At 38.6% G+C, this 15,855-nt stretch overlaps 1 protein-coding gene across 1 annotated transcript; it reads left to right on the top strand.

Annotated features, from left to right (window-relative positions):
* The first annotated feature begins 532 nt into the window (after positions 1–532).
* CCDC28A (coiled-coil domain containing 28A) lies at positions 533–15,233 on the top strand. Its single transcript, XM_022557764.2, is given in 6 exon segments — positions 533–702; positions 2,572–2,771; positions 5,982–6,145; positions 10,339–10,493; positions 12,432–12,476; positions 12,478–15,233. Coding segments are annotated over 5 exon segments (558 nt in total). The 5' UTR covers positions 533–702; positions 2,572–2,613; the 3' UTR covers positions 12,514–15,233.
* Positions 15,234–15,855: the final 622 nt, after the last annotated feature.

The following is a 15,855-nucleotide window of genomic DNA, read 5'->3' on the forward strand; positions in this document are numbered from 1 at the left end:
GATTGCAGTGAGGTTTAGAGATGACGTCTGTCAAGTGCCTGAACAGTAGCTACTTATAGCATCAGTAATAGCATTTCATTCAGGGGCTCAGCCTCGGGGTTGCTAAACAGAATCACGTTTTTTTACGCGGCCTTACAAGCCAACGTTGTTTTACCTTGCGAAGTCCAGGCGAGGCGTCAGAAACAATCCGGAACAGTTGCTATGGCGACACTCTAGTTCCGCCTCCACGCTTGCTCGAACAGCGTGCTGGGAATTGTAGTGCGTGGGAGCTGACACGGAGGGGGCGGGACAGCTTCCGGAAAAGGTACTACATTTCCGGTTCTTGCCTCCACCTCCCCTCCTGACCCTCCCAGCTTCTGGGCCACTGAGACCAAAATAAAAGCCCAGTTCTGGATCCTCCTTTCCATGCCCGTCGAACTTACAGTTGAATGCAGGACAGGGGAAGCAATACGGTGCCAGAGCCGGAGACGGGAGCCGCACATGTGGAACAGGAAGAGGCGAGGCTCCCGGCTAGTAAGCGGAGGTTCCGCCTCCTTACGTCACTTCCGTAAACAAAGGGCATTGTGAAGGCGAGAGCTCAGGGATGTGACCCCGGCTCAAGCTGCAGCTGTAGTATCGGCGGCTGCAGCTGCGGCGGTGGCTTCAGAGGCCCCAGGGTCCTTGCAGGTTGAGGAAGAGGACCCCGATCCCCTTCTTCCCCAGGTATGAAGTGGAAGCAAAGGCACCCCCTTAATGTTCCCCTGTAGGCCCCTCCCACCACCGGTTCTGGCCGCTCTCGGATTCTGGGCGGGGAAGGTTCTCCGTGACGGCTGATTAGGGAAGGGCAATGAGGTGAAGTCAAGAGGAATTTCTAGTTCTCCGGCTTGGAGGCTGTGGGTTCCTGGCTCTCAAACCAATGTGTGAGTTAGACTACGAGCTGTAGTCTATGAAGGTCTTCTCCGAATGGTTCCTTGCTGCTTGGTATAAAAGAAGGGTTTCGGTGCTCTTGTAGTAGTGATGTTATCTCACCAAAAAAGCATAATTTTTGAGCCCTGGCCCCTCAGAACATCTTATCAATAGTTTAGACTACTGTTGGTTTATTTGCATTGTTTCCTGGTTTTTTTTTATTATTATTCTTGTGTCACCAACTGTGTATAAGCATAATTAAATTCGAAAACCAGTGTGTTTATGTGTATCATAAATTTATACGGATCCTTGCCTCTTTGGAGAACTGATATCGCATCTTCTCTATTCAGTTATTTTTTAAACATTTAATTTGTGTTGCATGCTGAAACAACCCCAAAATGTCTGTTCTGTTACTTAAAATGCTTCTTAAAGGAAAAATTGTTAGCCAAGATTTAAGCGGATTTACGTTCGTTATCTGGGATTAGAGACTGGGCAATAGAGCCTCTCCTTTACAGCCTTTGGTCCTTTGGAGGTTTAGCTCCAGTTATGATTGTCTAGAGTCAGCCTGAGCCAACTGAGCTCAATGGTTTAAATAACAGTGCTAGTAGCTCGGAGTCCAGACAGTAGCCAAAAAAAATCTATTTTCATTAAAATTCTCAAATAATTACTTGAGGAGTGACATCAGTGGATTTGAGACTTTTTGAATGGTCATAGAATGATTAAATTCAACACAACATACAATAAAAGACCTAACAGTCCTAGTGCACTTTACAATCTGATGAGAAGAATAGCCATATAAATTTCTCATCTTATGATGCATGAAACAATATATTTAGGAAGAATTTAATATTATGCATAAATAAAAAGGAAATGTGGAAGGATATTTTTAGATGGGTGGCTGTTAGAGAAATAAAGCTGGTTAATACATAAAGGGAAAGTACTGGATAAATAGAAGGTTTTACACATATTCTCTATGGAAGGACCAACTGTAACTTCATAGTGTAACTTTTTTGACATTGACAAAACTAAACATATATAATAAAGTTTCATGTTTCATTGGAAATAGGTAGAGAAAGTAAATTTAAAATTGTGATGGAACAAGTTTAATTTTACAGAACTTCATTTGATCAAGGAACTAGAATCAGTATTAACTCTAGGCAGCAACTGAATTTCTACTTGGTAGTTGAAATAAGGTTTCTAGTTGCTAATTAAAATGCAGGTACCCATGTCAATTATATATCTGTTTGTATCTAGGTGGTTTTTCAAAGAATACGTTTTAGAAGGGAGACCTAAGGGGCACATAAAGCTTGAGTCAGGCTGGATGATTTGTTTAGTGTTTATATGTTGTTCCCCTTCGATAAGAATGTAGGGAACATTGAAGGCAGGGACTTTGTCTTGTTCAGTACTGTCTCCCCAATGCCCCAAATAGTGCCTGACATGTAGAAGAGAGTAAATTTTTGTGGGATGAATTAATAAACAGTGAAAAAATTTTTTGTCTAACAGGCAGTTTTGGTTAGGGCTTCTGTGTACATAATACAGTAAACTAAGCTTAAGAATCCTTGTTCTAACTTTCTTTAATGACCTCTGAAATTCTTGATCCTCTTACAGCCCGTGAAGTGGGTCTTTGAAGCCCTTTCATTTTGGCGTATTATAGCATATATGTATAATTTTGCTGTATTTCCTTAGGTCATAAGAAGCTGGCCTTGGTGCAGTAAGGAACTTAAAACAATGGAGGAGCGCAAAGTGAAGAGGAGGAGTCCTAAGTCTTTTAGTGCCCACTCTACTCAGGTTGTTAATGCCAAAAAAAATGCCATTCCAGTTAGTAAAAGCACGGGGTTTTCAAATCCTGCATCACAGTCAACTTCACAGCGACCAAAGTTAAAAAGGTGAATTCTCTTCTTTCACATTATCACAGCAAAATGCTATAAAGTAAATACTAAATCCACTAATTCTTACAACATGTTTTTCCTCTTGGTTTGACTTTTGAGGCACATATTACATGTGATTTAGAAAAGAATTTTTTGAAGGTTACAGTGTATAGAGATTAGAAAATGCAGAATGAATGATTGGCTTTAAGGCTCTTACTTTGTCTCGTATTAAAATATACAAAGCAGGGACTTCCCAGGTGGCACAGTGGTTAAGACTCTGTGCTCCCAATGCAGGGGGCCCGGGTTCGATCCCTAGTCCGGGAACTGTATCCCACATGCATGCTGCAACTAAGGAGCCTGCCCGCCGTAACTAAGGAATCTGCATGCCACAAGTAACGAGCCCTCGAGCCGCAACTAAGACCCAATGCAACCAAATAAATAAATATTAAAAAAAAAAAATACAGAGCAAGAAACCTTGCAGACAAAGTTGATGAGTTACCCAGAAATGGAAAAGACATATCTGGTGGTTGTTTTTTTTTAAGCTGAGTGTTTGTGCTTTGGTAGTTTTATTTTTTTTTAAAGAATGAGTTCACTGTTTTAATAGAAGTGATTTGTATTTATTGTAAATATTTAAACACAGGAAAAATTCAAAGAAGAAACAGAAGAATACTAAAATCCTACCACCTAGAAGTATCAGTATTAATATTTAGTGAACATATTAATATTTGTCTTAAGGCTTTAAAGGAAAAGGGGCAAGTTTAAATGTTACCTATTATTGCTGCATATATGAGTATTTTGTAGGGTTAGATATTTGGAAAGCAGGATAATATCTTAAGAGAAAAAGCATTTCATAATCTCAATCCTCTAGATAATTATGATTAAATAAGCTTCTAACTGCAAGCTCATCATGAGAGTTAGTTAAGGAAGTAATGCTTGTAGCACTTTGTAGCCACTGGATTAACACAAAAGACAAGATTGCTGGTGATGATCTCACACTGTGTTTGAGGAAACAAAAGGGACATAGCCAGAGACCCTTGGAAAAGAACATTCCAATAAGGACTAAATGAAAAATAAAGTTATAAGGGCTTCTTTTTAATATACTATCAGATTGGAAAGGGGTTTTCCTCCTGGAGGAGTTTAATTTAGAATCAGATTTTGAATATGGTTATGGTTGATGAGGAAAGAAAGCCAAGAGATTTGAAAGGAAATCATTCCTTTTTACAAGTTTTTGCATCAGTTTATTTGTATCTCATTGTCTTTTCTACCTTGTACTTTTATTTCTCTACCCTCTTCTAGAATGTGGGCTTCCTGAGGGCTGGGTCTTGTGTGCCAGACAGTATTTAGAGTGGGGCTTTGCACATAGTATAATTTCAGTGAGTGCTTTTTAATTGAATTATTTTAACATAAAGTGAGACAGTGTGACATGATCAAAAACACCGAAGTAAGAAGAAACAGATTTTTCTTTTCTTTTCTGAGAAGGTTGTTAAGTGATGAACTGATGCAAAACACTTACTTGGATAAAGCTTCCAATTTGAAAGAAAAAAAAATTTGCTATACTGAAACCTTATAGTCCATAGTAGTTTATCTCAGATTTTAATGTGAATATGGATCTCCTGGGAATGTTTTTAAAATGTAGATTCTGAATCAGTTAGTTCGGGATGGGGCTTCAGCTAAGCATTTCTGATAAGCTCACAGGTAATACTGATGGTACAGGTCTTGGACAGCACTTTGAGTAGCAAGATACTAGATAGTGATAGTAAATCTAATATCATGTATGTAAAATTACAAATCCCATTTTGTGAAGAACTGTTAGTGACCTAGTGTCAACGGCCTATGTGTTCTAAGTTGATTTCTTTTCACGGGAATTAATTAGTCTTGCCACCTTTGCCCACACACTCACAGCCCCCAGTACACCCTATTCGTCTTACCCACATTGTGGCGAGCGCACTTGTGGGGAAGAGGTCTTCATGCTATGTTATGTAGAAATTAACTGAGTCCTGAATATATGTGTTACGTCAGGATCTATAGCACGTGTCGGGGTTATAAAAGTAACACACAACCCCCTCTCCCATTTTTGCCTGGTTCACTCCTAGTCTTTAAGCCTTCACTCACATATCACCTTTAGGAAGTTTTCTCTGCTACCCTTAGGTTGAGTAGACTGTTCTTTCTCTCTGCTCCCATATCACAGTATGTATAGCACCATCACTCCAGAGTTTGAGAGCCTGGCATATGCTAGACCTGTGTAATGAGAACTAGCCTAGTCTAGGGGTTCGGAAAGGGCCTTCCTGAGCAGATCACATTTAAACTGAGACTTGAAGCATGTGTGGGAGGTAGCCTGGCAAGGATGGCAGTGAGGGGAAGGGTGCTAACGTGGGCAGAGGATTAGCTGCAAGGAGATGAGAGAAGGGATTTCTAGGAAGCAAAAGAGATTCAGAATGTGTAGAGCATTGACATACAAGAGAGGATAGAATTTCTTCAGGTTATCGGACTACTGAAAGCTTTGCATTAAGTAAATTATGTGATCTGACTTTACTTTTTAAAAATTGACTTGACTGCTCTGTGGGCTCAGAGACTGCACGTAGAGGCCGGGAGACCAGCTGGGAAGCTGCTGGAGTAGTTGGGTCAGGTATAGGACAGTGGCAGTGGAGGAGGAGAGATTAGAGACAGCTCTATGGGTGTGACCAACAGGTTCTAGCGCTCCATCACATGTTGATTGTGAATTTATGTCTGTCTTTCTCCTTAGACTGGGCGTGCTTCAGTGCAGTCACTGATGGCCTGCATGCATTCATATACTCAGTATCTAGCACCATGTCAGCTACAGAGTAGGGGCCCCATAACCACTTGTTGGACAGCCCATAGTTCAGGGAACAGCTAGGATAAAGTTAGATGGGAAGGCAGAATATGTTTACGGAGAAGTGAAATATGAAACACAGGCTAGTAAAAAGACTTACTAATTCTCTCTTCAGTTTTTTTTGCAGTCCAAAGAATTACCATAGAGTAAAAGTACATTACTCAAACTCTTTATATACCTTAGTAGTTATATTTTATACATTTGTTTGAGATTTTCATAGCCTGTTCTTTTGGTTTCTGCCTTGAAATGGCTGTTTTTATTTAGTATTGATTTTATTCGGATGTCTTGTTTTTTCCTTAATCTAGAACAGCCTGAAAAAATATCTCTCTTTAAAGGTAATTATAGGCAATTAATTTTTTATTGCACCCTTTTTACAGAGTGATGAAAGAAAAGACCAAACCTCAGGGTGGAGAAGGCAAAGGCGCTCAGTCAACCCCGATCCAGCACTCCTTCCTCACCGACGTCTCCGATGTCCAGGAGATGGAGAGGGGGCTCCTCAGCCTTTTGAATGACTTCCACTCTGGAAAACTCCAAGCATTCGGTAATCCATAGCTGTTTCTCTCTACTCTTTTTCTTCTCAAGATGTTTGCATCATATTTTCTGCATGTATTTTGCAATTCCTTTTTGAAGTGTCATTTTCTTTTATTTAAAAAGAAAAACAACAGTCCAGAGGCATAAAACGCAATCAACCTAGATTTCATTTGTCATGGGATATAATTTGTCTTGTAAGATTTCAGGGAAAAAGTTTTTTAAAAAGGGAGGGTTAGTTGAATTGTTAAAGTAGGATTGCTGTTGAGGGACTAAGTATCTTGAAAGTGTGACAAACAAAAGGGACATTTTCTGTCAACTGAAATATTTTAGATTTAGTGTTTCAGTTTTAGAAAGACTCAAGATCATTTTTCTTTACCCTTTCAAGCCTAAACTTGTTTCTTGCTCACAATGCCTGACTTTCGAATATTAAAGAATCTGGCTTGATGAAGATGTAAGAACAGTTAACTGATCGTCCCAATAAAACTCTGAATAGGTATTTTTGTATACGAGTTCACAAAGTGTATGGTCAGATATTTCATGTTCAGCTTCCAGCTCACTTTATAAGCTTTTTCTGATGATAAAAATTATTTCCCTGCATTTTTAAAAAGCAATCTAAAACTTATTGAATGCACACATATGGAATCTCACACAAAAGCATAAATGTCATCAACATAAATATTGTGTTTTTAAGTGCTGTCTTTCCCTCCCCAGCTCTTTTACTTGGCTTCCCTACCCCTTCCCTTACGCCCTCTACTGCCTCTGCTTCCCCCCAGCCCCAACCATTTAACTGTGTGACACACACACACACACACACACACACACACACACACACACAGATTTTTCTTTTCATTGTTTTCTACAAATAGTATCTTATATACACTCTTCGGTGTCTTGCTTTGCTCACTAAACAATACCTGATGGGGCTTCCCTGGTGGCGCAGTGGTTGAGAGTCCGCCTGCCGATGCAGGGGACACGGTTTCGTTCCCCGGTCCAGGAAGATCCCACATGCCGTGGAGCGGCTGGGCCCGTGAGCCATGGCCGCTGAGCCTGCGCGTCCAGAGCCTGTGCTCTGCAGCAGGAGAGGCCACAACAGTGAGAGGCCCGCGTACCGCAAAAAAAAAAATAAATAAATAAAATAACAATACCTGATGAAAATCTCTCTGAGTCACCTGGTATAGCTCTAATTCATTCTTTTTTTTAATGGCTACATAATTTTCAAGTTGTGAATATACCCTGGTTTATTCAGCCATTTCTCTGTTGAAGGGCATTTACTTTGTCTCCAGTTTGGAGCCGCTAAACTCAATGGTGTAGTGAACATCATTTTACATATATCCTTATGTGGCTGTTTTGATTTCTTTGGGATGGATTCCCATGAGTGGGATTACTGGGTCAAAGCATAGAAGTAATTTTAATATTAATAAAAGTATCCAGATTGCTTTTCAGAAAAGCTATTGCACTTTTAGTTTTCATTAGCAATTTATGAAACAACTCTTTTCTCTGAATTCCCACCAGCTAATAGGTATTACCAGCCTTTTCATTTTTGCCAGCCTGTTGGTGTAAAGAGTTTTTTTTATTACTGTTGAGTTTGAATAGCCATGAATGTTTGTTAAGCGGTTGGATTGCTCTTTTTTAGGACCTTTACCCAGTTTTTTATTTGGTTATTTATCCTTTTGTTGTTAATTACTAAGAGCCCTTTGCATATTTTAGGTACTAACCCTCTGACCTCTTTTGTTTTTATTTTTTTAAGCAACATTAGTGTGTCTGTGGATTTTATGGTATACATCGCCTTATAAAAGTTTTAAATTTTTGTATACTCAAATATGTCTATTTTTTCTTATATTCTCTGGGTTTCCAGTCATGGTTATACTATTATTTGCAAAGAAGACATTAAAACACGTTATTTATTTCACAAAGATGTTTTATGACATCCCTTCCTCCTTGCTTTACTCCATCCCGGTAAGGTGGCATCTTTAGAATACTTTCACTTCCCTCTCCCCTCTCTTCTCTCCCACCCTTGAGATATAATCTCTGGATCACTTTTACTTCTTCACTCTTCTCCCCAACACCCTTCCTGCCCTAACTTTTAAGTGACTTTGTATTCTTGGATTGAAGTCTCTGTTATTCGATGGTTTGCTATATATAAGCATTGCAGATGAGAAGTTGATTGCCAGTTGGATTCTTTTTTTTTTTTAAAGATTTATTTATTATTTATTTTATTTTATTTTATTTTTGGCTGAGTCAGGTTTTAGTTGCAGCACACGGCATCTTCTATTGTAGCACAGGGGCTCTTCGTTGTGGTGCACGGGCTTCTCTCTAGTTCTGGCATGCGGGTTTTCTCTCTCTAGTTGTGGCGCGCAGGCTCCAGGGCACGTGGGCTCTGTAGTTGTGGCGTGCGGGTTCCCGAGGGCATGGGCTCTGTAGTTTTGCAACACGCAGGCTCTCTAATTGAGGCATGCAAGCTCAGTAGCTGTGGCGTGTGGGCTTAGCAGCCCCGCGACATGTGGGATCTTAGTTCCCTGACCAGGGATCGAACCCGCATCCCCTGCATTGTAAGGCGGATTCTTTACCACTGGACCACCAGGGAAGTCCCTGGATTCTTTCTTACCAAGTAACTTTTTTCAGTCTCAATGCTTGAAAGATATTCTTCTTTATCTTTAAAGTTTAAGCCTTTACCAGAATATGCTTAGGACCGTATCATCCCTGCCTGGAAATCAGTGAGCCCTTCATATCTGCCAACTCATGTTTCATCTCAAGGAACATTTTTTTCTATTGGTCATTTATTTCTCTTCCATCTGTTCCTTTTTATCCTTTTGGAGATTCTGTTGTTCTCATGTTAGGTCACCTGGGTCCATCCCCTGAATCTCTTCTCTTGTTCCTTGTGATTTCTACCTCTTTATATTTTTACTCTATATTGTTTTCCTCTGTCTATATAATATATGTACATCTTTATATGTATACACACACACACACATACATATATATCTCTTGAGGTAGTTCTTCCACTTGACCTTCCAGGTTGCTAACTGTTGAAAAACATCATTAAAATAGAGGAAATATGAGATATTTTACTATGAAGAAAGGATGATTTTGAAAGAGCTGTAACTAGCTTTAAAATTATTAGTAGTCCTTAACATAATGTAATATAGTCAATTTATGAAGATGTTATAAAGCTGGCTAGAGGAAAAGATAGTATAATTTACATTAATTCATATTTATTCAAGATAAATACTTCAACTTTAGCTGAGCTATATTATGCCTTTGAGAAAAATCAAAGGTTTTGGGAGGGGAAAATGATAGTATCAAGAATTTGGAGAGGCTGTACTGAAACTGAATGAAAATATGTAATATTTCATGTATATACATCAGTTGATCTGGGCAGATAATGCTACCTCAGAGGAGTCTAGTCAATAAACAACGCAAGACCTATCCTTTAGCAATAAGTTGTCTTTCTCTACTGTGTATACATTGTGGTTCTCATGCTTCATTACATTCTTCACACTTTATTAATATTTTCACTTATATTTCTTAAAGGAGGAGTACACGGTTGGTTGGCAGAATGATTCACGGTTGAAGTCCTTATAGAACTCTTAGTTTCACTCAAATCATTATAAAATGTTGGGTTACTCAGTTGTTTATTTTGCAGTACGCAGGCCTCTCACCGCTGCGGCCTATCGCATTACGGAGCACAGGCTCCAGACGCGCAGGCCCAGCGGCCACGGCCTACAGGCCCACAGGCCCACGGGCCCACGGGCCCAGCCGCTCCGCGGCATGTGGGATCCTCCCGGACCGGGGCACGAACCCGCGTCCCCTGCATCGGCAGGCAGACTCCCAACCACTGTGCCACCAGGGAAGCCCCTGGGTTACTCAGTTTTAATGGCAGTTGTCAACTAGGACGTGAATAGATGGTGTTAACACCTCTCTATATATTACTATTGAAAAAATTTTTTTTACCTAAAGGGTTCTTTCATTCTTAAATTTTTTTTCTATATCATTTTTTAATGCCCATGATTATTTTTTAGATTGTTGTGTTCCTGGTTGGAGATTTGATTTATAATTTTACACAGAAAATATGCAGTCATTAATGTAATTTACAAAAGAAGGAAAACCAATTTCTTTTAAGCAACTTGACTTTAGAAGTTTCTCCTCAAGACAGTTAGTTTGACCTATCCTAATCTTTATTAATGTTCTGGAATGTTCCCCCAGGAAATGAATGTTCCATTGAACAGATGGAACATGTTCGGGGAATGCAGGAGAAATTAGCTCGCTTGAATTTGGAGCTCTATGGGGAGCTAGAGGAACTTCCTGAGGATAAGAGAAAAGCAGCCAGTGACTCCAATCTGGATAGGCTTCTGTCTGATGTGAGTACAGTCCTCTTTCTTTACTCTTTTCTTAATCAAAATTTTTATTGAGATAAAATTCACCATTTTAACCATTTTAAAGTATAAATTCAGTGATTTTTAGTCTATTCACAATGTTGTGCAGACATCACCCCATCTAATTTCAGAACATTTTCATCACCCCAAAAAGAAATCCGTACCTCTCAGTGCTCCCCTCCCCCATCCCCCAGCAACCGCCAATCTATTTTCAGTCTCTATAGATCTGCCTATTGTGGACATTTCATATAAATGAGAAGCATAAAATACGTGGCTTTTTATGTCTGGATTCTTTCACTTAGTGTAATGTTTTCAAGTTTTATCCACGTTGGACTTCATACTCTTTTTTGAAAGCAGTATATCCAAAGGATATACTGGGATCCAATATATCCTTATATTTACATCTAAGCACATTTTCTGGGATATTGGCAAATCTAAAAGGAAAATATTTGCTTCTGTACATATAAAAGATCTTAAGATATAGACGATAGTAGGTCAAAAGATCCTGGCATGATTAATGCATTTTGCCTTATTTACTCAGGTGGTAGTTACTTATAGTGTGTTTGGTGTTTATGGTAATTTAGTAGGTTGCCATGTGTTTTTGCTTGCAAAGGTTGCTGTAACAAAGTACCACAGACTGGGTGGCTTAAGCAACAGAAATTAATTTTCTCACAGTTCTGGAGGCTGAGAGCTGGAGACCAAAGTGTCAGCAGAGTTGGTTTCTTCTGAGGTCTCTCTCCTTGGCTTGTTGAAAACTATCTTCATGTTCACATGGCATTCTTCCTTTCTGTGTGGGTCCCTATGTCCAAATTTCCTCTTTTTGTAAGGACACTAGTCATACTGGATTAGGGCCCATCTTAATGACTTCATTTTAACTTAATTCCCTCTTTTAAGAACCTGTCTCCAAATATAGTCATGTTATGAAGTATTAAGGGTTAGGACTAAAACATGAATTTTGGGAGGATACAATTCAACCAGTAACACCATATAGGATTCTTTTTTTTTTTTTTTTTTTTTTTTTTTGCGGTACGCGGGCCTGTAGCCGCTCCGCGACATGTGGGATCCTCCCGGCCCGGGGCATGAACCAATGTCCCCTGCATTGGCAGGCAGACTCTCAGCCACTGCACCACCAGGGAAGCCCTCAAACCTATATTTTTTTTTTTCTTTTTGCGGTACGCGGGCCTCTCACTGTTGTGGCCTCTCCTGTTGCGGAGCACAGGCTCCGGACGCGCAGGCTCAGCGGCCATGGTTCAGGGGCCCAGCCGCTCCGCAGCATGTGGGATCTTCCCAGACCGGGGCACGAACCCGTGTCCCCTGCATCGGCAGGCAGACTCACAACCACTGCGCCACCAGGGAAGCCCAAACCTATACTTTTAATTGTGATTGTGGTATGCTGAAAACTGAATTTGAAACCAGAGAGCCTTTGTTTAGTCCAGGGTCTACATAGAGCTGTATAACTTTGGGCAATTTAATGTTTTTGTAACTCAGATTTTTCTCTCTGTAAAATAGAGGTGGTTAATTCTACCTCATACTAAAAACTGAATATCACATAAAATCGTTTTTGTAATTCATAAAGTTTTTAAAGATTTTGATCATTAAAATGGCAGCTTTTTAAAAAAAAATCTATTATTAGAGATGATTATAATTAAGCATGGTTTTAAGAATCCTTATAAAACTTCAGTTTTTATCATATGGTTTTAATTCTCTTATATTCTTATTTCATAAATACTAAAGCTACTTTATTATTATTTTGCATAAGTGAATTTCCCCGTCTGGAAATTTTTAGAAAGTTTTTTCTTTAATACTTTTTTGTTTAAAGAAAGCTTAAATGCAAAATAATGTCTTTAATAATGTATGGTTAACAATTATCTATGATAGTTATCTTATAAAAATAAAAATTAAATTTGTTACTTTGTGTTACAGCTAGAAGAATTGAATTCTTCCATGTATCCTTTGCTTAACATCAACAGTGAAAAGTTCACAGATTATAATTTTTGGTGAATAGTCCTAATCAAGTGAAGAAACCTACTGCTATTTACTGGGGCCATCTTTCCCTTTAGTTTCTAAATGGAATTTCCCAGTTGTTTTGTATGCTGCAATTTTGTTTTTCTATGGTTTGTGCTTTGCTCTGTATGGTTTCTGGGTTTTTAAGACAAATTTTTAAAATGTTTTAATCAAGAGAATTAAGAATTAGGCTAGTTGCCGTATACATTATTTTGAATCTTAGATTCTTAAGCTAAATGGAAGTGGGATAGCAGACATAATACAGTACTCTAAATTTAGTATTAGGACTAGAATATTTTAGATGCATTAAAGTGTATTATAGGATTAACTTAAAGGAAATCACAAAGGCACATGTAAAATATTCATGTTTTGACATTTCAATTTAGAGCAATTATTTCAAGAAATTTTTAAAATGTATTTTTGAACATACTGATAGGCACAATGTGAGATATATAAGAACAACAAAAAAATGATCCTGCCTGTAAAATAATTTTAGTGGTAAGACATCTCTTTGAAGATGGAGATACTGGAAAGGATACTGGTTGTAGAGTTAAGAGATTTGATTTTCGAAATTTGGTTCCACGTTTTGCTAATGTAAATTTGGGTAGATTGTTTAACATTTCAGAGTATCGTCTTTAATATATGGGGTAACTGCTACATGTAATCATGTGTATATGAAAATTTCCAAACTATATAGAATATATATTTTAAAAAATCACTCTTACTGCAATAACATATACTGTTACTAACTGCTGAATTGTGCAGTAAAAACAATGAAGAAATAGGAAGATATATACAAATCCAGTAATAGTAATTAATATCTCACCTTTATTGAATACCTACTATTTGCCAAGTATTATATGAAGTGTTTTACATGCATTATCTCATTTGGTCCTACTCTTGGAAGTAGGTGGTATTATACTCCCCATTTTACAGATGAAGAAAATACAGTTTTGAGAAGCCACATAATCTGTAGGAGATATTAATGTAAGATACCACTGCCAAGAAAGAGTTTAATATGGGGGTAAGATAGGAGTTAATTAGGAGGCTTTTCTTAGGAGTAGTTCCCGGTTCTTTTTTTTCTTTGTATTTGTTTTACGTTATATTCTATGCTTTATATTCTCTCTCTGCTTATGACACATAACTCCTCTCCTCTTATCTGAGTTTCTGTTAAACATTTAGACTCATTTGTCTCCTGCTTTCCTCACTTCAGCCCCAACGGTTCAGCAGGCCGTGGTGGCAGACTGCAAGCGCATGGCCTTTGAATCGCTTGGTCTCAGGTCTTGGTAAGCAGCTGTGTAACCTTGAGCAAAGCCTAGCAACCCTAGTTTCCTCATCTGTAATAAATGTTCTTTCCGTATTCATACTTTCCCCTCCTAATTTTCCTCTCTGTCATCAGTGCCCCTATAATTTTTATTTTTTAAACATCTTTATTGGAGTGTAATTGCTTTACAATGTTGTGTTACTTTCTGCTTTATAACAAAGTGAATCAGTTATACATACACATACATCCCCATATCTCCTCCCTCTTGCGCCTCCCTCCCACCCTCCCTATCCCACCCCTCTAGGTAGACACAAAGCACTGAGCTGATCTCCCTGTGCGATGCAGCTGCTTCCCACTAGCTAGCTATTTTACATTTGGTAGTGTATATATGTCCATGCCACTCTCTCACTTCGTCCCAGCTTACCCTTCCCCATCCCTGTGTCCTCAAGTCCATTCTCTATGTCTGCGTCTTTATTCCTCTCCTGCCCCTAGGCTCATCAGAACCATTTTTTTTTTAGACTCCATATATATGCGTTAGCATACGGTATTTGTTTTTCTCTTTCTGACTTACTTCACTCTGTATTGACAGACTCTAGGTCCATCCACCTCACCTCAAATAACTCAATTTCGTTTCTTTTTATGGCCGAGTAATATTCCATTGTATATATGTGCCACATCTTCTTTATCCATTCATCTGTCGATGGGCACTTAGGTTGCTTCCATGTCCTGGCTATTGTAAATAGTGCTGCAGTGAACATTGTGGTACATGTCTCTTTTTGAATTATGGTTTTCTCAAGTGCCCCTATTATTTTAATCTTGAAGATTGTTTAAAAATCCCTTCTGTGACTGTAGCAGACATTGCTCATCAGTCCTGGCACTATCTGCCTCTAGCGGGCAGGGACAGGAAATTATTTGCTGTCTCTTAATTACAGTTAGTTGTCAGGTGTTAGCAGTTCTGTTTTGTATTCTTCCTTCATTCTCTACCCTCATCACCTGATTCCACAATCTTGCAAATTTCTGTTCTCTAGAAACCCTAGAGCTGCACTGTCCAATATGGCAGCCACTAGCCAAGTAACTACTGGGCACACGAAGTGTCGGCAACATGGATAGACATGTGCTTTAAGTATAACGTGCACACCTGATTTCAAAGATTTAGAATGAAAAGATGTAAACTATCTCAATATTTTTATGATTACATGTTGAAATGATAATTTCATGATTATAAGTAAAATATTTTTAAAACTATGTCTGTGGCTTACATTATATTTCTATTGGACAGTACTGCTGTAGACTTCAGACATTGCCACTGAGTTATTCTTCCTAAAACATCACTTTCATCTTGCCATTCTTGTTTCTTACCAAGTTTTTACTATGTCAGATTTTTAAAAGGTTCTCAGTAATTTGATCACGGCATATTCATCCTGTTATAGTTTTCATTATTTTTCATTCCCACCAAGTTGGCTCTCTGGATGCCCAAGTTCATGCTCACCTTAATGCCTTTGTTCAGGTTGTACTTTCTACCTAGAGTTGCTCTGGCCTCCCCCTTCTCCTTATCAAATAACACTCAAGCTGACCACTTCCATAAAGCATTTTGTTTGTACCCCAAACTAGCATTCTGCGTTATTTCATTATCTGTTGATATGTGTTAAATCTCAACCTTCCAATTGAACAAGATATGTCTCTGACGGCACAGCTCATGTCTGTACATTTTTGCAAACGTCTGCTGTACACGTATTCCTAGCATTTAGTTGTCCTCAGTATATCCAGATCATTGTTGAGTCTTGAATTGAGTCTTGAAAAACAGGTGGCAAGTGGATCATATATATGAAAGAGGAAAATGAAAGGCAGTGATGAGAAGGGAATGGAATAAACTATACAGGAATTTTATTCTATTTCAAGTTTTCTTGAAGAATAATTCAGAGGATTATAGGAAAGCTTTTAGAGCTATGACGCTTTTATTTCATTCTCTTGGACTTCCACAAAGAAATTATTTTCCCAAGGAAATGAAGTGGTGTTGTCTTTTCAAGTGAATTTTGTTAATCCAGTAAGTTTTCATATTTGCCTCTAATCAGCTTCTTA

The sequence above is a fragment of the Delphinapterus leucas genome, chromosome 12 (genome assembly GCF_059928025.1).
Source record: "Delphinapterus leucas isolate spDelLeu-1000000601 "Yukka" chromosome 12, BTC_Dleu_Yukka2, whole genome shotgun sequence".
Classification (NCBI taxonomy): Eukaryota; Metazoa; Chordata; class Mammalia; order Artiodactyla; family Monodontidae; genus Delphinapterus; species Delphinapterus leucas.